This window comes from Dendropsophus ebraccatus, chromosome 11 (genome assembly GCF_027789765.1).
Source record: "Dendropsophus ebraccatus isolate aDenEbr1 chromosome 11, aDenEbr1.pat, whole genome shotgun sequence".
Lineage (NCBI taxonomy): Eukaryota > Metazoa > Chordata > Amphibia > Anura > Hylidae > Dendropsophus > Dendropsophus ebraccatus.
In genome coordinates, this window is record NC_091464.1 from 26,433,641 (window position 1) to 26,460,547 (window position 26,907).

The 26,907-nt window shown below is 44.3% G+C and overlaps 2 protein-coding genes and 1 non-coding gene across 5 annotated transcripts in view; 2 read left to right on the forward strand and 1 right to left on the reverse strand.

Annotated features, from left to right (window-relative positions):
- TRAF3IP3 (TRAF3 interacting protein 3) overlaps positions 1-6,275 on the reverse strand; it is a 42,557-nt gene extending 36,282 nt beyond the window's left edge. Inside the window, exon 1 of one of the 3 annotated variants that reach the window (XM_069944517.1) lies at positions 6,184-6,275. The gene's annotated coding sequence lies outside the window, so the exon portion shown is untranslated. Of the gene's footprint in view, positions 1-2,977; positions 3,049-3,373; positions 3,413-6,183 lie in introns of those variants that run through there. The other 2 variants (XM_069944516.1, XM_069944519.1) reach the window with 2 other exon arrangements.
- A 9,325-nt stretch (positions 6,276-15,600) lies between these two features.
- TRNAC-GCA (transfer RNA cysteine (anticodon GCA)) lies at positions 15,601-15,672 on the forward strand. Its single transcript has one exon. It is a non-coding gene; the product is annotated as a tRNA-Cys (tRNA).
- Positions 15,673-18,283: 2,611 nt separating this feature from the next.
- On the forward strand, positions 18,284-24,119 carry RPL8 (ribosomal protein L8). Its single transcript, XM_069945529.1, has 6 exons — positions 18,284-18,381; positions 19,178-19,321; positions 20,768-20,909; positions 23,300-23,518; positions 23,632-23,747; positions 23,916-24,119. The coding sequence occupies exons 2-6, from the start codon at positions 19,184-19,186 to the stop codon at positions 24,072-24,074; spliced, it is 774 nt and encodes a 257-aa protein (XP_069801630.1). The 5' UTR covers positions 18,284-18,381; positions 19,178-19,183; the 3' UTR covers positions 24,075-24,119.
- The last annotated feature ends 2,788 nt before the right edge of the window (positions 24,120-26,907 follow it).

The window sequence follows — 26,907 nt, forward strand, 5'->3', positions numbered from 1 at the left end:
TGTCTAGTATTAGTGGCATATGTGATGTGTGTCTAGTGTTAGTGGCATATGTGATGTGTGTCTAGTGTTAGTTGCATATGTGTTGTGTGTCTAGTGTTAGTGGCATATGTGTTGTGTGTCTAGTGTGTTAGTGGCATATGTGTTGTGTGTCTAGTGTGTTAGTGGCATATGTGTTGTGTGTCTAGTGTGTTAGTGGCATATGTGTTGTGTGTCTAGTGTGTTAGTGGCATATGTGTTGTGTGTCTAGTATTAGTGGCATATGTGATGTGTGTCTAGTGCATTAGTGGCATATGTGATGTGTGTCTAGTATTAGTGGCATATGTGTTGTGTGTCTAGTGTGTTAGTGGCATATGTGATGTGTGTCTAGTGTGTTAGTGGCATATGTGTTGTGTGTCTAGTGTGTTAGTGGCATATGTGTTGTGTGTCTAGTGTGTTAGTGGCATATGTGTTGTGTGTCTAGTGTGTTAGTGGCATATGTGTTGTGTGTCTAGTATTAGTGGCATATGTGATGTGTGTCTAGTGCATTAGTGGCATATGTGATGTGTGTCTAGTATTAGTGGCATATGTGTTGTGTGTCTAGTGTGTTAGTGGCATATGTGATGTGTGTCTAGTGTGTTAGTGGCATATGTGTTGTGTGTCTAGTGTGTTAGTGGCATATGTGTTGTGTGTCTAGTGTGTTAGTGGCATATGTGTTGTGTGTCTAGTGTGTTAGTGGCATATGTGTTGTGTGTCTAGTGCATTAGTGGCATATGTGATGTGTGTCTAGTGTTAGTGGCATATGTGATGTGTGTCTAGTGTTAGTGGCATATGTAATGTGTGTCTAGTGTTAGTGGCATATGTGATGTGTGTCTAGTGTTAGTGGCATATGTGTTGTGTGTCTAGTGTTAGTGGCATATGTAATGTGTGTCTCTTGTGTTAGTGGCATATGTGTTGTGTGTCTAGTGTTAGTGGCATATGGGATGTGTGTCTCTTGTGTTAGTGGCATATGTGTTGTGTGTCTAATGTTAGTGGCATATGTGTTGTGTGTCTAGTGTTAGTGGCATATGTGTTGTGTGTCTAGTGTGTTAGTGGCATATGTGTTGTGTGTCTAGTATTAGTGGCATATGTGTTGTGTGTCTAGTGTTAGTGGCATATGTGATGTGTGTCTAGTGTTAGTGGCATATGTGTTGTGTGTCTAGTGTTAGTGGCATATGTGATGTGTGTCTAGTATTAGTGGCATATGTGATGTGTGTCTAGTGTTAGTGGCATATGTGATATGTGTCTAGTGTTAGTGGCATATGTGTTGTGTGTCTAGTGTGTTAGTGGCATATGTGATTTGTGTCTAGTGTTAGTGGCATATGTGTTGTGTGTCTAGTGTGTTAGTGGCATATGTGATGTGTGTCTAGTGTTAGTGGCATGTGTCTACTTTTTGATGCCATATCTGCAGGGTGTGAAATGGCAACTTGTACCCCGACCGATCTTAGGAACAAGCAAGGAGGGAAGCGTACAATTGTGTGCTTCTCTCTACTCTCTATTCATGCAGCTTAGATGATCCCATAGATTTACATGAGGAGTTTATCTTGGTGCGACGCAAAGTTAGAAGAGAATGAACTTGGGAGATTTATTAAGACGGGCATACTAATATGCTGGTCTTAAATAAAGCCCCACTCATTTACCCGGCCAGATTTACTGAGAAATGCACGGCTCTTAGGGCCCTATTCCACCGGACGATTATCGTTCAGATTATCGTTAAATCGTTCGAATCTAAACGATAATCGTTTGTTTGAATAGCAGTTAACGACTAACGGCCGAACGAGAAATTGTTGATCGTTCAATAAGACCTGGACCTATTTTTATCGTTGCTCATTCGCAGATCCTTCGCATTGAATAAGAAGTCGTTCGGTCGTTCGCAGTAGTGACGAACGCAATAGCAACGACAAGACAACCGCAAGAACGATCATAAGTAACGATTATCTTTTCATGTAAATGGGTGAACGATTTCAGGTCTTTCGTAATAGCGGTCGTTTGGATAGTTTATCGTTAACGATTATGCGAACGATAATAAATGCGGGAGCTGGGGAGAAAAACACTCAGCCAAACTCTTCTTGTGGCTATATGTAGTCTGAATATTTAGACTGCGACTGATTAAAACTTTCCCCATAGAAAACCTCTCCTGCTCTGGACAGTTCCTGTCTCGGCCAGAGATGTCAGCAGAGAGCGCTGTGTCAGACTGAAAATAAATCATTTCCTGCAGGACATACAGCAGCTAATATGTATGGGAAGCCTTTTTTTTTTTTTTTTTTTTTTTTTTAAATAGAAGTAAATTACAAATCTGTATAACTTTCTGATTTGAAAAGAAAAAGATTTTTGCTGGATAACACCTTTAAGTGTCTTTGCGGCACTTTACTAACAATGGTCCAAAGCTTTATGGCAAAACACTATACTACTGTACTAGAACGAACTAGTAAACAGTAGAACTATTACCTTGATTTTGCATAGAGCATAGGGCTTTGTTGCTTTAGGATGTGGCCTCTTTAAAGTGTTACTTTCATTGGGACAAACCTCTCACATGTCATCCAGTCATGCGAAAAGTTTTTATCGCACCAGGCCTCAAGGTCCCTATTTATTTTATATGTAGGCCAAACCTACCCCAGTATAATGTGTATTGGGGTCTCCCAATACTTCACCAACAGATGTCGGTAGAGATAGGGTCGTGTGTGATGAAATTTCACTGCTTTTCTCCTTTGTTCTCTGTGCGACAAGCGGCTGCCAGAGCTGCCTCTCTGTGGCTTACCTCTCCTCTTCCCATAGAGAACACAGGGACATTCGTGTATATGGGGAGGATGGGAGAGATAACTATCAGCTTAACAACTGTTTGGGAGACAGTTATTAAAAGTTTATGGCCACCTTAAAGAGACTCTGTCAATAGGTTTATGTTGTATCTCAGGGTAGCATAAACTAGTGACAGAGAAGCTGAACAGAATTATGTATCACTTACATTGTTCTGTGCACCTGATCCAGAGATATCCTCCTGAATAACATGGAGAATAAGTAGTCCTCTCCATTATGTGTGTGAGCCCAGTAGTCCTGGATATTCATGAGAAGCAGAAAACTCCGCCCACCAGCTGCTGATTGGCTGGTAAGTTGGGGAGAGGGGTGTGGCATGAATCCTATTCTCCTGCATATTAGGAGAGCGGCCGGACAGAATGATGGAAGTAATACACCGATCTGTTCAGTATTTCTGTCACTAGATTATGCTGCCCTCATTAATGGCAGCATAAACCTAGTGACAGAAATTCTGCCTATCACAAAGCAAAGAAGGTAAAACCAGCTGTGTACCACGTATATGTGTGTACAGGAGAATAAATATGCTGTTTTTAGTAATGTAACTTACACCCGTGTTCCATATTTCTTTTTCATGGATCCATTTGGTTTCTTGGTTTCCTTGGTTCCATTTGGTTCCTTGGTTTCTTCCCTGAACTATAACCCTGCTGCTGTTGCTAGGCAACAGGGCAGACACTTTCCCACAATCCCCCTTTCTTACATATAGTACTAATATAACAGATCATGTGACGATTGAACTGAGCATGAGTGACCCAAGCTAGTGGTTGCCTGGCAGGCCGTTACCAAGGGCAACAGATTATGAAACAAAGCAGCACATAGGGGTTTATAAAGTCTATGGGGAGAATTTATCAAACTTGGTGTAAAGTGAAACTGGCTCAGTTGCCCCTAGCAACCAGTCAGATTCCACCTTTCATTTTCCAAAGAGTCCGTGAGGAATGAAAGGTGGAATCTGATTGGTTGCTAGGGGCAACTGCGCCAGTTTCACTTTACACCATGTTTGATAACACTCCCTGTTAATCTTTCAAACAATGCATTTAAAGAAATACTTGTACATTGGAAATACTGTATAAAGTCCTGAGACCAGCTGTGATCATGAGTTATAGCAGCAGCACGCTTCACTCGCTGGCCAGTTGCTCGATACGACTGGTTACAGTTGGACTCCATTATTCTCTATGAGGCCTGTCATTGTTGAAAGTGTATGAGCAGTTTACTGACCCCTCCAATCACTCTCAGGCCCCAGGGCAGCGAACCTACCGCTATACAATGAACCCAGATTCCATCTCAAGCTGTCATCTACAACGCGGCAACCTCCCTAGAATGGCCTTACAGCTCCTACACCTATCACTAAGCTTTCCAAGCTACCTGCCCAGTACAGTACTCACGATTGCATGTATATTACATATATTATGTCATCAATTGGCATATTATCAAATAATATTGCATGTGGTCATTTGACGAGAACACTCTCTTTGACCCACTATGGTTCTAGATCACTCACTCTATCCCACTGCTTCTAGTTGAACAAGCCCCCCCCGGCTTCCAGCCCACCGATGCTTCCTAGATGGACATACCACTCTAGCCTCCAGCTCCAGGATACACCAAGGGTGGACAAGTCTAGGACAAACAATCTCAAAGGTCTTCCAGGGACTTCATGTACATCACCCTAACACAGTCCTTCCAAACCACTCCTTTGTACTAACGTCACTGCACTCTACCACTCCTATCATTGTTATGGCAGTGTGTGACAGCATCACAATGTACACCCGCACATCATCCTGGGCCTACACATAATAGGCACAAGGCAACAACAACATAGTAAAACAGTATATTAAAGTGAATAAACAGCAGTAAAGTAGAAATATTTACCCCCTTCAATCAAGTAATTTTTGTTTGACCTTTTAGATTGAGGTGTGGGAATGCTGGGAGTACAAGACAAACTCTTGACACACATTTGTCACAGGAATGGATAGCGAGAAGCCACATTGTGAGTATATATATATATATATATATATATATATATATATATATATATATAAAAATGCAAAACATATGGGAGTGTCGTACAGTCAATACCATTAAAGGGGTACACCAGTGAAAACGTTTTTCTTTCAGATCAACTGTTGTCTGAAAGTGAAAGAGATTTTTGTAATTTACTTCTATTAAGAAAAAAATCTCCAGTCTTCTATTACTTATCAGTTGCTGGATGTCCTGCAGAAGGGCATGTATTCTTTCCAGTGTTCTCTGCTGTGGCCTCACTCCATGACAGGAACTGCCCAGAGCTGTAGAAAATCCCCATAGAAAACCTCTCCTGGTTTCTAGACTTGAAAAGAATAAACCACTTCCTGCAGGACATACAGCAGCTGATTAGTACTGGCAGACTTGGGATTTTTTTTATAGAAGTAAATTTAAACTCTCTAGCCCTTTTTTCTGATAGAGTACCCCTTTGAGACTGGTGGACCAAAACTACAACTCCCATCATGCCTAAACAGACAAAGCTTTAGCTTTGGCTGTCCAGGCATGATGGGAGTTGTAGTTTTGAAACAGCTGGAGGGCCAAGGTTCCCTACCCCTGTCATAGACTCTCATTCTTAACCAGCATATTCATAACCATCACGATTACTCTGCTCACAGGACCCTCTTATGCTGCGTTTACACGGAACGATAATTCCATACGATTAACGATGTCGGAGTAACGATTTTTTTTTCATAACGATTAGCGTTTAGAGGGTACGATATATCGTATGGAAAATTCGTTTTGCGATCGCTTAAGCCTATTTCACACATTGGTTAAATTGGCGAACGACTGTCCACACGGAACGTTCTGCAAATTTTTTGCGAACGATCAACGACGATTTGAGAACATGTTCAAAGATCAAAATGAATGATTTATCGCTCGACACTTGATCATTCGCAATGTACGATTATCATTCGAATTCAATCGTTATCGTGCGAATTTGCACGATAATAGTTCCGTGTAAACGCAGCATTAGGTTGTGTGGTGATGCGGTTGCAGTAACAGGCTTCAGTTGTGCTTATTATGTACAACGCCGTACATGTACAACAGCCTCTACTACTTGTCAGCTTCCTCACTCCCCCGCCCTGGTTGGACATGTCAGACAGTAGCTATACATTACAGATGTCGCCTTTCTTGGTGTAACAAGTGAATGTGGAACACAGTATATAATAAATAATATGATAGAATTCCCTTTGTATTGTTTTTCCTGTATCGGTGAAGGATCAGCCGCTCCTGTCACTACAGAAAATGAAAATACAGAAGTAAAATAGCGAGACGCCAACCCATTCAGAAAAAGCCCCCGCCTTCCTTACAGTACATATAAAGGTCCTGATCGGGTGCTGTTACCTGTGCGGCCCAGAGGATTGGAGGTCCGGCCTCTTATTACCGATGCATGTCACTAGAGATGTCTAAGGAAGAGACAGTCTTACATTTCGCACCTCGCTCTCTTGTCACATTGTAGTGTGCATTTGTTTAAACAGGAAATTAAGAAAACCACAAGATTCAGACTTTCCGCCTCTTCTCCCCTACTCTTTCCTCCTTTCAGTTCTGGGCTGAGGTAACGCTGCCATCTTTTAATGAGATTAACTCCTTATTTGCCTGTCATATTGACATTTGTTCTATGATCCTGTCTTTAGAAATCTGTCATTAAAGGGGGGTTTATAAAAGAAAAAATTCTTTCAAATTAACTGGTGCCAGATAGTGCCAGAGATTTGTAATTTACTTCTATTAAAAAAATCTCAAGTTTCCCAGTACTTATCAGCCGTTGTATGTCCTGCAGGAAGCAGTGTTCTTTTCAATCTGGAGAGTAGGAAAGGTTTTCTATGGGGATTTGTTACCGCTCTGGACAGTTCCTGTCATGGACAGAGGTGGAAAGCACTGTGTCAGACTGGAAAGAATAAACCATTTCCTGTTTGACATACAGCAGCTGATAAGTACTGGAATACTTGAGATTGTTTATAAGAAGTAAATTACAAATTTCGCTGGCACTTTTAATCTGGCACGCCATGCTCCAGTTGATTTGAAAGAAATGTTTTTGGGGTTTTTTTTTGTGAAGGTACCCTAAAAGAATATTCAAGAAAAATAAAATATAAACTGCACTCTCCTGCCACCAATCCCCCAATGTTGCCAGTTAGGGATGGTCCGAACCCGCCGAGGTTCGGGTTCGGATGAACCCGAACGCTCGGCATCGGACTCCCGCTGTCTGCCCGCTCCGTGCAGCGGGCGGATCCAGCGGGAAGACCGCCTGGAAAAATGGGATACAGCCTATGGCTATGGCTGTATCCCAGTTTTCCAGGCGGTCCTCCCGCTGGATCCGCCCGCTGCACGGAGCGGGCAGACAGAGGCAGTGGCGTAGCTACAGTGAAGGCAGGGAAGGCGACTGCTATGGGGCCCCTGCAGGAAGGGGGCCCGAGGAAGCCTGTCCTGCCTTCATGGTAGGTACCCCACTCCCCCAGGGGTCCAGAGAGGAAGAGGGACCCCCACTGCACTGTTCAGCCCCCTCACTGTAGTGCCGGGTGAGCGGGCTGAACAGAGGAGCAGGACCTGCCAGACGGCACAGGAGAGGGATTAAGGACCTTTGGGTCCTGCAGCCTGGACAGGTAATTTATGATGCTGCTAAAATCGTTGGTCGCCACCGCGCACCGCTATTCCATCATAGCGATGCGCTGGTGGCGAACAATGATTTTAGGTCTGAACCTAAATGAACGATCATCGGCTGATCGTTCTCTCTATTCCATGGAGCGTTAATCTCCCGAATTGGGCCAATTCGGCCGATTATCGCTCTGATTCGGACGATTATCGCTCCGTGGAATAGGCCCCTAACCCTTAGTGTGTGATCCCAGCTTTGCCCGTGATTCCTGCCTGTGGTTCCTGCCTGTTACTGCTGACAATGACTACTGCCCTGGTGCCAGCCTTGAGCCCTGCTGCAGTCCTGTCTGACTACATGTCTCCAGCTGCACCTCCCCCGAGCAGCCAAGCCAGGAGTAGTTACTTGGGGGTCGCCTGCTGCAGCAAGTATAACCCCATAGACTCCCTGCTCCCTGGTGCGGCTTTCGCCATAGCTCGCAGTGGTCCTGCTGCTACAGTTATCATCACCACTGTCACCATCGTCTCTTGCTTCTCCTCATCCTCCATTCCAGTGTCAGTCCTCTGGTCCAGAATGTGCGAACAGGAAGTAACAGTACGTGACCACTCATCTGCTTGTGTTAAAGGGGTTGTCCAGTGAAAATCTTTTTCTTTCAAATCAACTGGTGTCACAAAGTTATATAGATTTGTAGTTTACTTCTATTAAAAAATCTCCAGTCTTTTCGTACTTATCAGCTGCTGTATGTCCTGCAGGAAGTGGTGTTTTCTTTCCAGTCTGACACAGTGCTCTCTGCTGACATCTCTGTCCCAGACAGGAACTGTCCAGAGCAGGAGAGGTTGTCTATGGGGGATTTACTGCTGCTCTGGACAGTTCCTGTCTCGGACAGAGGCGGCAGCAGAGAGCACTGTGTCAGACTGGAAAGAAAACACCACTTCCTGCAGGACATACAGCAGCTGATAAGTACTGAAAGACTGAAAATTTTTAAATAGACGTAAATTACAAATCTATATAACTTCCTGAAACCAGTTCATTTGAAAGAAAAAGATTTTCGCTGGATAACCCCTTTAATGTCATAGCACTTGGTGAATGCTCCAGATTATGGGCAACTAAAGGCATTTGCTCAGCTGCAGTGGGGGGTCTGTAGCCGCCATTATTTTTCCGAGCTGAGTCTGCCTTCACCTCCCCCATGCAGTGGCATAACCAGATGTCAGTGTCTTTCAGAGCTTTTCTGATGGAATTGCTCCTGGTAGGTCCTCACTACAGCCACCCCTTTTTAGACAGTTCAGTAGTGGGGTGACTAGAATGGAGTTGGTGGTGGGATCTACCAGGAGCACATATACAATAGAAAGTTTTGCTAGTCATCTGTATACTCTTCAATTGTAATGGAATGTTTCGGGAGCTATGTTCCTGTAACTGTCAGCGACTGACTGAACGGGTATTTCCTGCTGGGGCCGTGACGATGCAGCATGGCGGGAGAAACAGGAGACAGTCAGTGAGCTGGTGATGCTGCGCTGCAGGGTCAGGTAAGCATAACTTCTTTATTGTTCCCCTGCTCGCCCGGGATTTTCACATTTCCCCAGAGTTTCCCTTTAAGTTATCAGGCAAGAGTCAGGCATAGCTGTTATACAAAGGACTTCTAGCAGCTCAAATACTCATATACTCATAAATGTCACCCTGGCTTTATTGTTACATTAACCCCCCAAAAAATGGAAACTTTCTTATCAGTTTAGTGTTTTGTTGCATTTGTCGTGAAATCTTGACTTTATTCCATATGTAAATGAGGCAGTCTGGTACATTGGGGACGGGGCTACCACCCTTGGGGGGGGGGGGCAACACATCCCCCTCCTAATCAACACTGGGGTGGCGCTCTGCAGGGACGTCACTCCACTGCCCATCACTGCAGTGCGCTGGTTGAATATTCATTAGAAGGGGCGGGACAGATCAGGTCACTAATGGTGGTAGCCCCGCCCCCAGTGCACAAGACTGCCCCATTTGCATATAGAATAAAGTCAAGATTTATGGCATATCCAGAGGATACACCATAAATGCCTGATGTGGGCCCCACCTATATTCAACAATTGGCTGCTGCATCCAGGAAAAGCCGCAACAAAGAGGTTTTCAGAATTACAGAAACTGCTGAGCTTGCTGTAGTTTATGTAACTCCCATATAAGTGAATGGTAGTCACAGAAACAGCATAACACAGCAGTATCTGCCCTGAAGAAGCAGGTAGCAATGAGGCTGGGGTCATCTATCAGACATTTATAGTTTATCCTGTGGGCATACAGGTCTAACATCAGAATAACCCTTTAAGCCACCATGCAATACACATGCTACTCATATTATAAAAAGTTTTCTTGGATTTTCAAAAAATTGCATGGCGGCTTAAACTTGGCTAAGAGTCATTCTGCTGTCACTCCAGGACCAATACAATCTCCATCCCCTACTGTGTCATCTTGTGGCCATCAGCACCATGCTATCTTATGGTTCCGTATGTATGCCTTGTCAGTCCCCCTACAACTATGTGCTGTGCCCTGGCTCACATCTACTGAGAGGACATGAGCGCATTTACCCATTCTTTACTTCCATCATTTGAGGCTGTGAACCAGGGGTCCAGAATCTAATAGTCACAGCAAGTTCTCCTACAAGCAGTCATCATGGTTGGCCTGGCTATGGTCTGGGCAGACAGCCTGGGAGCTGCTGCTTACAATGCCACTGACGTCCCTATAGATCTGGCAGTGATCAATCTATAACCACCCCCTTGCTCTAAGGGATTCCCTCCATACCACTGTGGCTCAAGTCATATATCAAGCTGTAATAAATATAGTCATAACATAGGTCAGACACTAGATGGCAGTATATAATAACAGTATGCTGGAAGCCTATTGTTATTTGAAAGACAATGTGGCAGAAGTGTTACCAGTAAGTGCAGTCACAGCATCAGATCGGGGCCAATACCTTGTTTATATCTTTAATGCGACTTCTTTCTAATACATTTCACATGATACCGGATAGAAGAGATCTGTGACTGGGATTATCAGTTGTACATAGAGCAGCACTCCCTATGCTGCATGTATCATTAGCACTAGGTAATTTAGAGGGTCAGGGCTGCTAAATATTACATGCGACCACTGGTCATTGCTCTGCTAGGCGCAGATCTTTGCACTCTATAATGGAAAAATGACTTTATTTAAAGAGTCTCTAACATACCTCCCAACTTTTGCAAAGAGGGACATGTGCGCCATAGCGACCCTTCATAGCCACGCCCCCATAGCGACCCTCCATAGCCACGCTCCCATAGCAACCCTCCATAGCCACTCCCCTACAGTCACCACATGCTGCTGACTGAATAGTGCTCTATACAGTATCTGATCCCCCAAAAATGCCCTATATAGTATCCAATCCCCCATATAGTGCCCCACATAGTATCCAATGCCCCCATATAGTGCCCCACATAGTATCCAATCCCCCCATATAGTGCCCCACATAGTATCCAATCCCCCATAGTATCCAATCCCCCCATATAGTGCCCCACATAGTATCCAATCCCCCATAGTATCCAATGCCCCCATATAGTGCCCCACATAGTATCCAATCCCCCCATATAGTTCCCCCCATAGTATCCAATGCCCCCATATAGTGCCCCACATAGTATCCAATGCCCCATATAGTAGCCAATGCCCCCATATAGTGCCCCACATAGTAGCCTATGCCCCCATATAGTGCCCCACATAGTAGCCAATCCCCATATAGTGCCCCACATAGTAGCCAATGCCCCCATATAGTGCCCCACATAGTAGCCAATCCCCCCATATAGTGCCCCACATAGTAGCCAATGCCCCCATATAGTGCCCCACATAGTAGCCAATGCCCCCATATAGTGCCCCACATAGTAGCCAATGCCCCCATATAGAGCCCCACATAGTAGCCAATGCCCCCATATAGTGCCCCACATAGTAGCCAATCCCCATATAGTGCCCCACATAGTAGCCAATCCCCCCATATAGTGCCCCACATAGTAGCCAATCCCCATATAGTGCCCCACATAGTAGCCAATCCCCCCATATAGTGCCCCACATAGTAGCCAATCCCTCCATATAGTGCCCACATAGTAGCCAATGCCCCCATATATGCCCCACATAGTAGCCAATCCCCCATATAGTGCCCCACATAGTAGCCAATCCCCATATAGTGCCCCACATAGTAGCCAATCCCCATATAGTGCCCCACATAGTAGCCAATCCCCCCATATAGTGCCCCACATAGTATCCAATGCCCCATATAGTGCCCCACATAGTAGCCAATGCCCCCATATCGTGCCCCACATAGTAGCCAATCCCCCATAGAGTGCCCACATAGTAGCCAATGCCCCCCATATAGTGCCCCACATAGTAGCCAATGTCCCCCATATAGTGCCCCACATAGTAGCCAATGCCCCCATATAGTGCCCCACATAGTATCCAATGCCCCCATATAGTGCCCCACATAGTAGCCAATGCCCCCATATATGCCCCACATAGTAGCCAATCCTCCCCTTTGTGTGGCCAGACCAGAAAAACAATAAACCAGTAACTCACCTGTCCGCCGGCCCCAGCAGCTCCTCTCCCGGCAGAGCGCGCACTCCCGTCATCCTCCGGGGCGGGCAGCGGGGTACAGAGACACTGACTGTACCGGAAGTGATTCATGATGGAGGCTGCAGGTCACTTCCGGCACAGTCAGTGTCTGTATACCCCGCTGCCCGCCCCGGAGGATGATGGGAGTGCGCGCTCTGCCGGGAGAGGAGCTGCTGGGGCCGAGGACAGGTGAGTTACTGGTTTAATGTTTTTTTTCGGTGGGGCCACATATAATGTGGGACACTGGGTGCCGTTCCGGGACTGCGGGACAGCACCCCGAAAACGGGACTGTCCAGCGGAAACCGGGACAGTTGGGAGGTATGGTCTCTGATACAAAAACAGACTTCTTTATAATAGGAAATTGATTGCATGGTCCTGAGGGATGGGGACAGAGCGGGGATGGGGGCACGGCAGGAGGTGTTTTGTTGTATGAGGAGCTTGCAGCTTTGCAGGAGCTGGTTTTCTCGGGCGTTGGGGTGGCGTTATGGTGCGCATAAGAGATAGAGATAGATGTTGTCTGGACCAAAGCAGAGCAGGGAGCTCACCAATGGTTTCCTATGGGTTCCATCTTTTTCCAGTTACCTCCTGTATCTCAGCTTTTTATCAAAGGTATATGCCAGGAGCAATACAATGAGAAATGGAGTGGATTAATATCCACAAGGAGGCAGAGGGATCATGGATACACAGAGAGGTAAGGTACAATCACCAGTGTACCAAACAATATCTTATCAAGAAAAAAAAATACATTTTTAAATGGCGCAAGTGATCAGGATAATAAAGGTACAGCAGCAGTCACCGTCCCTGTTCTATAAGAATGAAACATCAGGTAAGAACCTGCTCTTTGTTTCCCTTAAAAAACAGGAAATAAATATGTCATTGTTGGTGTACCGCAAATATTAGATATGTAATAATCTCTCCTATTTATTTTTCACCATAGTAGAAGGACCCAGCACTGTCCAACCAAGCAGCAATGAAAGCACCATCTCTAATACCCTCCTACAGAGACTACAGTGCCATCGTGTGCTCGGCCAAGGAAATTATGGGAAGGTTGTGTTGGCACAAGACACCGTTACCAGCCAACAATTCGCTGTGAAGATCATCAAAAAGTGAGGCCTGCTAGAAGACATGGAAGAGGTAGATGCGATGGTGGAGAAGCGAGTGTTACAGCTGGCATCTGGGAGCCTCTTCCTAGTCCGCACAGACTTTGCATTCCAGACCAAGATTGTTCTCCTTGGGCTGGAATACATGAACTGCAGGGACAAGGGCAAATTCTTGCTGCCAAATGAGGCGGCTTCACATCCCGAGTGCAGGATTCTATGCCATTGAGCTTGTGTGTGGCATCCAACATCTCCACTCAAGGGGTGACATCCACCAAGACCTAAAGCCGACAACATCCTGGTGGTTAAAAACAGGGCACGTCAGATTTCGGTCTTGCTCTGGAACACATCTTCGGTGAACATAGCCCAAAGCTATAGCCTAAAAGCCTCAGCAGAAGCCAAAAAAGTTCTATTGTAACACCATGTAGGCAGGAGGGGCTAGGAAGTGCCATTTTCCAAAGGGTTTTTAATCTGTTACATTAAAAACCTTTGGCTAGACACCAACTCTAAAGTCATCAGAGCTAGCTGACCCCCCGGGCACCTGGATTCACAGAGGAGGATTCACACCGAAGACCATAAAGAGCGGACCCCCAAGTACCATCAGATGTCTTCAGTATTCATCAAGGCCATCAAGTATTCATCAAGTATTTATTTCTGGTTAGTTTTCAAACTCCTGTAAAGATGTGATTTTGGAGCACCGAGTGTTTTTCTGGCTTTCCTGGAATCGCGAGAAAACTAATGTGGCATTGTGTCCATTTCTGCTCCAGTCACTTTCTATGGACGTCAGGTCCAGGAGCGGGACTTCCAGGTTCTTTAAAAAAAAAAAAGTGTCATCATGTTTTAGAATATTTCCAGCATCTACCACAGTCACTTGCAGGAATTACAGGGGAACTATCAGCGGGTTAGACTAATCTAGCCTGCTGATAACCCTCTAATGTGCACGGGGCGCTGAGGAGGAAGGTATGTGTCTTGCCAGGAGTACTGTAAGAAGCACTGCCCTGCCCCCATCGCGTGGATCACAGCAATGGGGGCGGGGCAGTGCTCCTAACAGTGCTCCCGGCTATGGATTCAACTACTAACTGCATGGAAACAGCTCAGATGAAAAAGGTAGGACACATACTTTCCTCCTCAGCGGATCGCCGAACCAGGCTAATTAAGCCATTCAAATGCAGCTGTCAAAGTTGACAGCTTCATTTAAATGGCTTGTGTGCCCCATCCCTGGTTTCTAGTGGGGGTGATCTCTCCTCCTTGATTACATATTAGTGCAGTAATAATAGAAGTCCCCTAGGGGGGCTAAAAGTTAAAGTATTAAAAAAAAAGTTTTTTTATTAATTAAAAAAAATTTCCTCCCCTAATAAAAGTTTAAATCACCCCCTTTTCCCCATTTTATAAATAAAAATAAATAAATAAACATATTTGGTGTTGCCGCGTGCGTAATCACCCGAACTATTAAATTATAACATTCCAGATCTTGCACGGTAAACAGCGTAAGTGCAAAAACCCACCAAAGTGATTTTTTTGTCACATCAAATGCAGAAAAATTGTAATAAAAACCGATCAAAAAGTTGCATATACGCAACCAAGGTAACAATAGAAAGTACAGATCATGGCGCAAAAAATGACACCTAACATAGCCACATAGACCAAAAAATAAAAGCGTTATAAGGATAGTAAGAGAGCAATTTTAAACACAATTAGTTGTATATTGTGGAAATTTTTCTGTTTTGTACTTTGTATTTTGATTGAGGATAAAATAAAATAATAATTAAAAAAAAAAAAAAAAAAGCTGTCAAATAAAATATGTTACATATTGTTGTAACTGTACCGACTTGAGAAACATTGATGAAATGCCAGTTTTACCATAGGGCGAATGGTTCAAACACGAAACCCCCAAAATCAAAAGAATTGCACTTTTTTTTTCAATTTCACTGCACAAATTTTTTGTTTTTGCTGCATATTTTATGGGGGAAAAAGTCTGTCATTGCAAAGTATAATTGGTGTTGCAAAAAATAAGGGCTCATGTGGGTCTGTAGGTGAAAAATTGCAAGTGCTATGGTCTCACATCACAGAGAAGTCAGCACCCACTGAATGGTTTGCAGTTATATTCTGGTACACTAGAGGGCACTGTAATTTCGGTTGTCCATTCCTATAAATTCAAATGAAATTCTTTCAGGATACAGTCATTGCCCTATTCCACAGATGTCCGTTTCACAGTGCAATTAAATTTTTTTCCGGTTTCGCAGCACATTTTATTGAAAAATTAAGTTTGTTATTGTACAATTGGTATCGCTAAAAATAAGACCTCGTATGGGTCAGTAGGTAAAAAAATGCAAGCGGTATTGTGTTTTTAAACATGAGATAAAGACAAAAGTGCAAAAACAATAATTTGTCTAAGGAGGGAAGGGGTTAACAGGACGGAATCCAGAGCACAGGGATGTGTACACTTACAGGAGAGGAATCAACAGCTGAGGGGGTATAGCTCAGTGGTAGAGCATTCGACTGCAGATCGAGAGGTCCCTGGTTCAAATCCGGGTGCCCCCTTCAGTACTATTTTTCTTTATAATGCATTATGGTGAAATAATTAAGAAATTTGTAATAATAAATAGTCATGTCTGGCAATTACACTCCTCCCAGTGTTCACCCATACATCCAGGGAGCAACACCCTCACGTGTAGCAACCGTACAGGCCAAATACTATCACTGGTAAGAAACAATTGATGTCAGAAGGTCACATAATAAGACCAAGTAATGTGACCACGCTGGATTAAAGGGGTTATTGACTTCTATATATAGTGCGCTCCCTGCTGGACACTCCATAGGAATTACAACTCATTCGTGACGTCACGGTTTTTGAGAGAATTTAATCATGCCATGATCTACTAAATTTATATGTGCATTTACCATAATTAATGTACATTAGGAATTTGTCTAACTTTCCATAAGTAATAACTTTTGGCCGGACTTCTCCTTTAAAGACAATGTCAGCACTGGGATCCACCCTGAGGAGGCAGTCCTAGTGTGCTTGTTACCTTTGGGAGGCAATAGTGCACAATATGAACTCTCCTTCTGCAAAGAGGAGTTGTGGTTTAGCATTCTGGCACGCCTCACCACTGCTTCGTCCTCCCTCTATGTATGATCTTTACGGTCGGCGAGCGCAGGAGAAGAATGTTTAACTTGTTTATGTTTCCGAAATCCCATTGGTATTGAACAGTATATGCAGTCCAATGATTGCATGTAATATTACCCCAGGGGAACTTAAAAAGTGTAAAAAATTGCTTTAAAAAAATGCCAAAGACCCTCCCCAATAAGTGAAAATGACCCCCCTTTCCCATTATACAAATAAAACATGTAAAAATAATTAAATAAACATATTATATATTGTAGTGTGCGCAATTGTCCGATCTAGTAAACTATAACAATACTGTCCCCACATGGTGAACAGCGTAACCTAAAAGAGGGGGAAATGCCAGGATTTTTTGTGACATTTTATATATAAAAAATAATAATAATGAAAAGTGATCAAACTGTCCGACCTACAAAAATATGATACTAATAAAAATTAGAGCTCAAGGAGCAAAAAAATAGCGCTCACAGTCTTTCAAAATTGTGACTTGTTTAAGAGCATTGCTTTGGTTTAAGAGCTCCCTGTACTGGGTGGGAGCATGAGTGGGGGAGGGGCATGGCCTGCATAGCGGGGTCTACAGCACTGTACTATGACCCAGGAGGTCTCCCTTGCCTTCCAAATCATAGCAGATCTGCTTCAGACTGGGGCTTACATCAGGGGACAGGACTGTGGAGGTAATCTCTCCATAGCTGTAACCCCTCTCTCCCCGGACAGAGAGAGCTGCATGTATGTGCCCACATCTGCCCTGCTCATTCATTCATGCTCCCTGCAGCCTCTGTCAGTCCTGATTGGTCCATGCTGAACACACACCCCTCCCCATTGCTGTCATGTGACCACACAGACCTCTGACAGCAGCCCTGCTTCTCTATTCTAGCCTCCGGTACTACACTATTGCATTATGGGGATCTGCAGTTTCAGTATCTATAAACTGCGGCTGCTATTTCAGGTTTATGCAGTTATTGTACATTATACTCCACATGCTGATTGCTATACTGTACAGTAACTTATAATATCACATATCCAGCTGTTTCTCATTGTTTGTTTCATCTGTTTTACATGTTATTCAGAATAATAAATCATTATTTTTGGAGCATGGAACCAATTGTCTGCATATCAGTGATTTCTTATAGAAAAATTTGCCTTGGTGTAAGAGATTTGGATTACAAGCACGGTCCCGGAACGAATTATGCTCGTAATCCAAGGCACCACTGTATGTCTTTATGGGAAAATATTCAGTAGAACTTGTAAAATAATAGAAATCTCTTCTGTTTCCATGCTAAAGAGTCCAGTCCATTGAGTGACACGCCCACTGGACTCCTTATCACAGAATGAGCAGGGATTTCACTCATGTTACAAGTTATACTGAATAATTCCCTATCTAGCTATATATCAATCTGCTCAGCTTTTCCTGCTCTATAACGTGATGGTGATAGATGAGATAGCATTGTCTTGCTGACAGGTTCCCTTTAAGGCTATGTTCCCACACACAGTATTTTTGCAACCCAAACCAGGTTATCTCTCTAGGTATTGTAGTTTATTCGCTGTAATGTTGCAGACACAGTAGCTGTTACAAGGACAAATAAGAGATGGCAGGGTCCGACCTCCATACCACCCGGCCTTCTCCATATGGAGTACAGCACTCGGCCCATAGGAATGAATGGAGCGGTGGGTCACATGCTGTACCCGCAGCTTTATTTACTACAAAGGAGCCGAGGACCGATACAGAGATGACAGGTATGGGGGTATTGGGGTAGGAGCCCTGAGGTCTCTTACTTGTCCCCTAGCCAAGTTAGCTTTCTTGGAGTACCCCTTTAAAGATTAAAATGCACAAAAAAAAAACACGGCACAGCTTGTGCTTCCAGCCTACGACTTATCTGGAGAATAACCATGAATAACCCCTGTGACCCTATTCTACACTCAGAAGAGGCGGTTTTTCACACCAGGTCAGCCTAGCGGCGCTTACTACGTAGCGTCACTTCACTGCCCGAATCAAACATGGCTGCTCGTATCCCCTGACGTATCTGACAGCTGACAACGTCCCCGACCTCCCTACGTCATCACGTTCTCCGGAAGAAATCGGCCGCCCACTGCTGGGAACTTCCTCTTCGTGGACAGCCCCGGCCTAGGTAGGATCACGGAGCCATGGCTCCTCTTACTCAATCCTTCCTAGATCTCAGCCATCCCGGCCTGCAGAGCTCTGCCGCTCGGGGGAACAGTCCCCGGTGAGGCGGCCGCACTGCGGAGACACAGATTAGTGCCGCCCGGTGCGGATTACGGGACATTCTGTCACCATCTGTGTGTTATGCCGGGTAGTATGGAGGATTAGCGCTGCGTGTAGAGGGGGATGTGTGGGAAAGTGCGCACATATACTAAAGAATACGGGCAGTGTTCTTCTGATATAGATGTTGGGTCCTAAAGGGATCCCTCTAAGCTTACATATTATCTCCAGTCTACAGGATCAGTGGAAAGATCCTGCTGTGGCCTGATCACCAGGACTGATCTCTAGTGTGTGTGCCCCATCATTCATCTGGGAGAATGTGGACCCCATTCTGGTGCTTAGTGGGGGGGATCACCATGGGAGGGCAGGAGATGGCTGAGCGTCCTACTAGGGTGTATAGCATTCCCATAGTGTAATGCATGCTCAGCTTCATTCTCATGGGGACCCCCATTCTTGTGATCAGAGATGGTGTACCGTCCCCTGATACATTGTATTCTTACAAGTATAATCTGTAGGCTGCAGGTTACTCCTCTGTCTCTATTTAGGACAGTCACACAGTGTGACACTATGAGCGTCCTATGGAAACACTCTGCCTGCCGCCTGTCTGGGCAGCGTCCTACCTGGCACAGTAGATGGAGACTGTATAGGTATATATAGGTGTTGTGTATAGCATTCTCCGGCCTTATAATGTCGTCTTCTTACAGGACACAATGGGACGTGTGATCAGGGGACAGAGAAAGGGTGCCGGCTCTGTGTTCAGAGCTCACGTCAAGCACAGGAAAGGCCCCGCTAAGCTCAGGGCGGTCGACTTCGCTGAACGACACGGCTACATCAAGGGGATCGTAAAGGTTTGTATTGTGCGTGGTCAGGACCATGGTGGCACTACTGGATACACACTGACACCTGGGACTGGTTATTGGTTCTGTGGTGATAACGGAGTTCTATAAAGTCTATGTAAGATCCTGCAGTGCTGGGAGTAGTAGTGGGCATACTGCCCGAAGCCCCGCTGACACTAGGGGACGGCCGCCTATAGTGCGGCTATGTATAGAGACATGACACCTCCTCCGCATGGTCCTGCTCATGTCTGTGCTGTGCAGCCAGTAGAGCGAGGAGGAAGCATAGGAGATGCTGACCTGCTGTACTCTCCGCTACATACTGGTCTGTGTGTTTCGGGCAGCGTTATGTTGTAACCCTTCAGCATGTTGGTACTGTGTTATGGCTACTTGATCTATTACTGTGTGCACTTTCTACAGGTTCCTGGCTTACAGTAGTATTGCTATTGGCCGCCAGTTTCCACTTTTATAAGCCATTGGCTTATACTCTGCATTGGGTATATTTATTTTGTGATGTGCTTAAAGGGGTTATCCAGCGCTACAAAAGCATGGCCGCTTTCTTCAAGAGACAGCACCGCTCTTGTCTCCAGTTTGGGTGCAGGTTCAGTAACTTACGCTCCATTCACTTAAATGGAACTAATTGCAAACCACACCTGAATTGGAGACGAGCGGTGCTGTCTCTGGAAGAAAGTGGCCATGTTTTTCTAGTGCTGGGTAACCCCCTTTAATGTTTCTTTCTCTTTGTGTAGATATTGAACAGAAAGAATTACGTTTGCTGTTTGATCACATGGCATAATGTTCTTCTATTAGAGTCAATAGGTGGTGGCTGTGGATTGTATAATGTCCGTTTATGTCTCTCTGGACGTTCTTATATTGGCCCTTTTGTCTCTGGCAGGATTTACACCTTAGCGTTTGCTGTGTAATGGATAATAAGTAGAATGACCTGCAGATGGTGGGAGCTAGAAACTGAGAGGTTATCAGTGATGGATGAAAATCCTACAGTAGTGTGGAGGAGGATGGATGTGCATGGCTGCATGATGGGAGTTGTAGTCTGCTAGCCACATGGGTGGCTGCTGCTGAAGTAGTGCTTACTCTTGCACTGCTGCTTTAAGTTTGTTTTTGTGTTTTTTTTTTTTTTTTTTGTCCAAACTCCAGAATACTTATAAAAAAACCCTACACCTGATCCACACTATGGGAATTAGTTTAAGGTTTCAGGAGCAGTAGATATCTTGTCTGTTTCTTATGCATTGCTTCCGCGTTGATTGTCAGTATATTTAGGATAGAAGATATCTAATTGTCCGGACAAATCAGGGCTGGCCTTCTCTGTCCTTGTCACCGTGCTAGTTGTGATGCACCTGTCGTAGATGATGGCTTCAGTGATATCAGTGCAGGACAAAGCATCTGGATGGGCTTTGAGTTCCTGCTGCTTAGTTTGCTGATGGATTTCTTCCCGTTCTCTAGGACATTATCCATGATCCTGGCCGTGGTGCTCCTCTTGCCAAGGTCGCCTTCCGTGATCCATACAGGTTTAAGAAAAGGACTGAACTGTTCATTGCAGCTGAGGGAATCCACACTGGTCAATTTGTCTACTGCGGAAAGAAAGGTACAGTGGCGCATACAGTGTACATGTGGGTGCCATTACTGAACGGACAGACAAAGGGACTCCCGAGTTCCAGCTCTGGTACATTAGTCTCAGATGAGCAGGACAGCTGCAGTGACTGTGTCGGTGCTAGTTTATTTGTAGTATCTATCTTTTTCCACCCCTAGGAAAAAACTTTGTGACTGTAGTCCCTGCCAGAGCTGATCCAGGGCTGGTGATATGCAGCAGCTATGCAATGAAAATCACTTAAAGGGGTTATCCATGGTTAGAAAAACATGGCTAATTTTGGGTGGGGTTTTGCAAGTTCAATTGAAGTGAATGGAGTTTAAACGCACACCACACCTGAACTGGAGACAAGAGTCATGTTCCTGGAAGAAAGTGGCCATGTTTTTCTAATACTGGATAACCCCTTTAACCCCAAGGCGACCCTGGACGTACATGTACGTCCAGGGCCGCCTCCATGTGTTCAGAGCGGGGCCGCGCTCTGAACAGCCGAGGTCCCGGATGCCGCTCGTAGCCTGGAACCGTGGCTATTAGCAGGTACGGTCCGATCGTCATGCCCGCTAAAAAAGTAATTGGATGCAGCTGTCAAAGTTGACAGCTGCATCCGTTTACTTGATGCAGCCTGTTCCCTGGTGTGTAGTGGGGAGGATCGCTCCTCCGGGACATTGTCCTGGAGGAGCGATCCACACATCTTACCCCGTGCGGGGTCTGGGCCGTAATGGCGCTGATCCCGGCTCGGCACTCTATTTGCTTCCGGCTGCAGCAGCCGGAAGCAATCAAATGCGCCTATCTCAATGATCTATGCTGCATATCTATGCAGCATAGATCTGTATGAGTGATCAGTGCACTTATACTAGAAGTTCCCCAGAGGGAAAAAAAAAGTGTTATCAATAAAAAGCCCCCTCCTCTAATAAATCAGAATCACCCCCCTTTTCCCAGGTTATAAATGAAAATAAATAAACAAACATTTTTTGTATCGCCGTGCGCGTAATCGCCTGAATTATTAATCACATTCCTGATCTCGCACGGTAAATGGCGTAAGCGCAAAAATATCCAGAATGCAAGTGCAAAATTGCGCAGGAAAATTGTAATAAAAAGCAATCAAAGAGTCGCATATGCACAATCAAGGTACCAATAGAAAGTAAACATTATGGCGCAAAAAATGACACCTCACACAGCCCCATAGACCAAAGGATAAAAGCGCTATAAGCCTGGGAATGGAGCGATTTTAAGGAACATATATTTGTTAACAATGGTTTGAATTTTTTACAAGCCATCAGATAATATAAAAGTTATACATGTTATATATCATTGTAATCGTAACGACTTGAGGAACATGCATAACAAGTCAGTTTTACCCCAGGGCGAACGGCGTAAAAACGAATAAAAAATAAAAATTGCTTTTTTTTTTTTTTCAATTTTGCCCACATTGAATTTTTTTCTGCTTTTGCAGTGTACTTTATGAAAAAATTTGGCCTGTCATTGCAAAGTACAATTAGTGGCGCAAAAAATAAGGGCACATGTGGGTTTCTAGGTGAAAAAATGTAACTGCTATGGCCTTTTAAGCACAAGGAGGGAAAAACGAAAACGCAAAAATTTAAATTGGCCCAGTCCTCTAAGGGTTAAAGGGGAACTATTAGCAGGTTAGACTAATCTAACTTGCTGATATGTCCCTATTGCACAGGTCACGCAGAGGAGGAAGGTATGTGTCTTACCTTCTCCTCGGTGCCCTTCCAGTTTAGTTGTTTGCTCCATGGTAGGGCCCTTAGGAGTAGGGATGGGCGAATCTCTTCATTCCTGTTGTTCTGCTCATCAGTTTCCCAGGACTGGATCCTGTTTTTTCCCCAGCACCTGGGAAGGAGCATCACACAGCAGAGCAGACTTCAAAGCCTGCAGCCTGACAAGCGTAATACAGATGGAAACGAAATGCTTTGCTTCGTTCCTACTGTACATTTGTTCATCTCTAGTTAGAAGCACTGCTCATTGAATTAAACATTAGAAGTGGTCACAAACTACTTCTACCCTCTTCTCGGGTTCCATGCAGTCACTTAAATCTACACATACTACCTGCTTCTGCTAGATTGGAGCGTTAAACTCATGCCATACTTTTACAGTAGCATGTGTTTAAAGCCCAGGAAAAAACACAGTACATGTACAGCTTACATTGTTATAAATAGTTTAAATGTTCAATACCATACATATACTATCTAAATGGAAGGTAAATTGCTAGAGATAGCTTAGTGTTGCAGGAATAAATGTCCGCTCTCTTGCACAGAGCAGTTACCTTTCATAGTTCCCATGTCTAGTATGTGTGACTCTTTGACGTTGGCAAGTGGCTTCTGTTTTAAAACTGGTCAGTAGACTAACTTCCTAATTCTCTTGATTTTTAGCTCAGCTTAACATCGGAAATGTCCTCCCAGTTGGCACCATGCCTGAAGGAACCATTGTGTGTTGTGTAGAGGAGAAACCAGGTGACCGAGGCAAGCTAGCCCGTGCATCTGGCAACTATGCCACCGTTATCTCCCATAACCCTGAAACTAAGAAGACCAGAGTGAAGCTTCCTTCTGGCTCTAAGAAGGTCATCTCATCTGCAAACAGAGCAATTGTTGGTGGGTTTCATTGGTTGTTTGCACTAACCTTCATACATCAGATCTTCTTTCAAAGGAAATAGTCGGAGTACAACTTGACCAAATGTGTATTGACCAAAGTTTTTGTAATGCAGGAGTTGTTGCTGGAGGTGGACGTATTGACAAACCCATCCTGAAGGCAGGACGTGCTTACCACAAGTACAAGGCCAAGAGAAACTGCTGGCCACGTGTCCGTGGTGTGGCTATGAACGTAAGTTTTTGTGTTGTGTTCTGCTTTATAAATGTATTTAGCAGGTCGCTTGTTGTGTTGCTTCTCGCCACACTAGTTGGTAATCTATAGAAAGGTACTGCGAGATAGACATGAAGTCACAGCAGTAGTAGTTACACGGACCTCTCATGCTGTTCTTTCTCTTTGCAGCCTGTTGAACATCCCTTCGGTGGTGGTAACCATCAGCACATTGGTAAACCTTCAACTATCAGGAGAGATGCTCCAGCTGGTCGCAAAGTCGGTCTTATTGCTGCTCGTCGTACTGGTCGTCTGCGCGGTACAAAGACTGTACAAGAAAAGGAGAACTAATAGTCCATGTGTAATTTACATAATAAACTTTAAAAAAGAACCAAATGTGTTTCATGGGTCCTATTGTGATCATGTATTGCTTTACTTGTATGACTAGAGCTGTAGTCCTACTTCATTTAGGGAACCTGTCACAATCTAAAACGGGTAGGGAACCATGGCTCTTCAGTTTATGGAAAACTACAACTCCCATCATGCCTGGACAGACAAAGCTAAATCTTTGGCATGATGGGAGTTGTAGTTTTGCAACAGCTGGAGAGCCCAGGTTCCCTACCCATGATCTAAAGGCATGTGCTTCCAAAACATGCATTTTTCTATCCACAAAGTGTCAAAAGAGAGGTCCCTCCCTTATTGAAAGTAGGGACCTGGCTTCCAGCAGTCTCCAAATCATGTGCTGTGGATACAAATACATGGCGTCAGACACAATGCTGTTTGTATCCATAGCATAGGCATATCATTTGTGGACTGGCCTCACCTGATGGGTTCTCTTTATCTTTCAAAATGTAAATTGAAAATGTAGTGTATTTGGACACTACTGTACTAGTCACAAATATGGTAGCTCAGGATGAACGAATTTAAAGTACTAGCAACGCGCTTCTCTAGGCTCGGCCGTCAGCTTATCAGCTAGCTGCTTTTGAACTCGTGCTGCTCCAGGTACCTGGAAAAGATGGATCCAATTCTGGGAAACTTCCCCCAGTTTCCCAGGACTGGATCCAGCTGAGACTATCAAAGCTCTTCGCTAGTACTATAAACTCACCCATCTCTAATAGTAGCTACTGTGGTTTAAATGTAGTGTCTAATAATTATTGTAAGTCTTTATAAAAGAACCTGCAAGTGTCTCACCAAAAGCTTACAAACTGGGTTACAGAAGACTCCTTGCCTTTTAAAAAACCTCATGAAGTATAAAAAAAAAACACTACTCTAAACACTTAAATTAGGTAATAGTGATAAAGTGCCAGTTCTTTATGAAAGGGACACTGGAGCGCAGTAGTGAGGTCTCACTATTTTATCATGTTTGAGACTTCCTGCATATGTGGAACTGCAGTCCAGCTTGTGTATGTAATAAAATGCACTAGCATCATACAGGCAGCTGTGTCCTCTTATAGCAGATTAACCTTAGCTGAGTTGCATAATGTTGAAGAGACCAAAAGAGCATCACCAGATCTTGATATGTCACCAGATCTTGATATTTTATTAAAAGCTTTTTCTGTATAACTGAGGGAAATCGGGGGAACTCATCTGTCACTTAATTCATTTTTATTAGAACAAATAGATTTTCTTCGAAGATGAAGCAAAAAAACAACCCAGCTGCTTCCTTCCAAAAACAGCACCACACCTTTCCACGAGTAGTGTGTGATACAGCATCTCAGCCCAGTAAACTTCAATGGCTTTAATGATAAAACATTAAGTTCAAATAAGCTGGCACTACTAGACTCCAATAAATAAACATTATAAATTCTTCTTCTGGATACAATTCAACTTGCCTCGTGATGCAAAGAGAACTGCTTCAAAGAATAATCTGCAGCACTCACTGAATCTTGATCTATTTACTACAGACCTGGCCTATGCAATAAACATGTTATTTGATTCAGTGAGTGCTGCAGATTCTTTCTTATGGTTCCTCAATAGTGTTAAAGGGGTATTCTAGGAAAAATCACCTTTCCCTTACCACAGGAGAAAGTGGGGTCCAACCTCTGCCCCCCGGGCGACGGAAAGAGCAGAGTACACCGGAAGAGTGCAGCTTCTGTCAGCTCCATAGGAATGAACAGAGCCGTGGGTTACGTGCTGTACTTGACCCTCTGCAATCTACTTTTCCCCTATCCTGTTAATTTTTCTTGGAATACCTCTATAACCATTGCCATCTAACCCATAACCTGTGGACGTCTTGTTTTTCTAAACCACTATAACCCCCTTTAGGTCCTTAAGCCACTGACGTATCTTATGTCGTGGTATCAGTGAGAGGGCTCACGATCTTAGCTTTCTCTATACAAGGCTAGTAGCTAGGGTCCGCAGCTAAAAGCTGACACAGACCGATGTTTGTAATGGCTAATTAACCATTTAAATGCTGCTGTCAAAACTGAAAGCTGCATTTAAATGGCCCAGCCCTCCATCAATGGTGGTGCAGTGGCATGAATTGGCTCCCTACTGTGAGCTGATCTTTTCTGCAGGCGACCTGGGACCTCTGCTAGGCTTCCCGAGCTGCCTGTACCCTACAATTGCTATATACTATATGGCTTTAGCACCCCGTAGCAATCGAGTGTGAAGATAATGGATTAATGTGTTGCTCATACATGTCCCCTAGAAAATCGGGAGGGGGGTGGAACATCCCATAATAAAAGTTTGAATCAACCCCCTTTTCCTTTTTTTTTTTTCTTTTGCTATTAAACATTTGGTATTGTCAAGTGTGGAATTGACCAAACTATTTCACGGTCACAGGGACGCGAAAATTATGTGAATTTGTTTTCCCTGAGACCCATTGGCATCACAACATATGGGGTATTATCACCCCTGGGACGAAGGAATATTTAATGAAACAATAAAGTAAATCTTATTCCCCTCCTCCAGGAAGTATAAATAAACCCCACCTCCCCACACACCTCAGTCAAATTATAAAGAACAATCACAGGGAGGGTGTCTTGTGATGCCAATGGGTCTCAGGGAAAACAAATTAACATAATTTTTGCTTCCCTACCGTCCCATTGGCATCAGGAACTGCAGAATGACCCTATCTTGAGAAAATACGACATAAGGAGGAGTGGAGCCAAGTGCTTGTAGTTCTCCAACTCTCTTGGCAGACGTGATTGCCAAAAAAAAGGCCTTAAATGAGAGGAATTTG

Coding starts and splice junctions, on each gene's coding strand:
- RPL8 (XM_069945529.1), top strand. CDS start 19,184: ATGGGACGTGTGATCAGGGGACAGAGAAAGGGTGCCGGCTCTGTGTTC. Junction 19,322..20,767: donor ACATCAAGGGGATCGTAAAG/GTTTGTATTGTG, acceptor CCCGTTCTCTAG/GACATTATCCATGATCCTGG. Junction 23,519..23,631: donor TGCAAACAGAGCAATTGTTG/GTGGGTTTCATT, acceptor TTTGTAATGCAG/GAGTTGTTGCTGGAGGTGGA.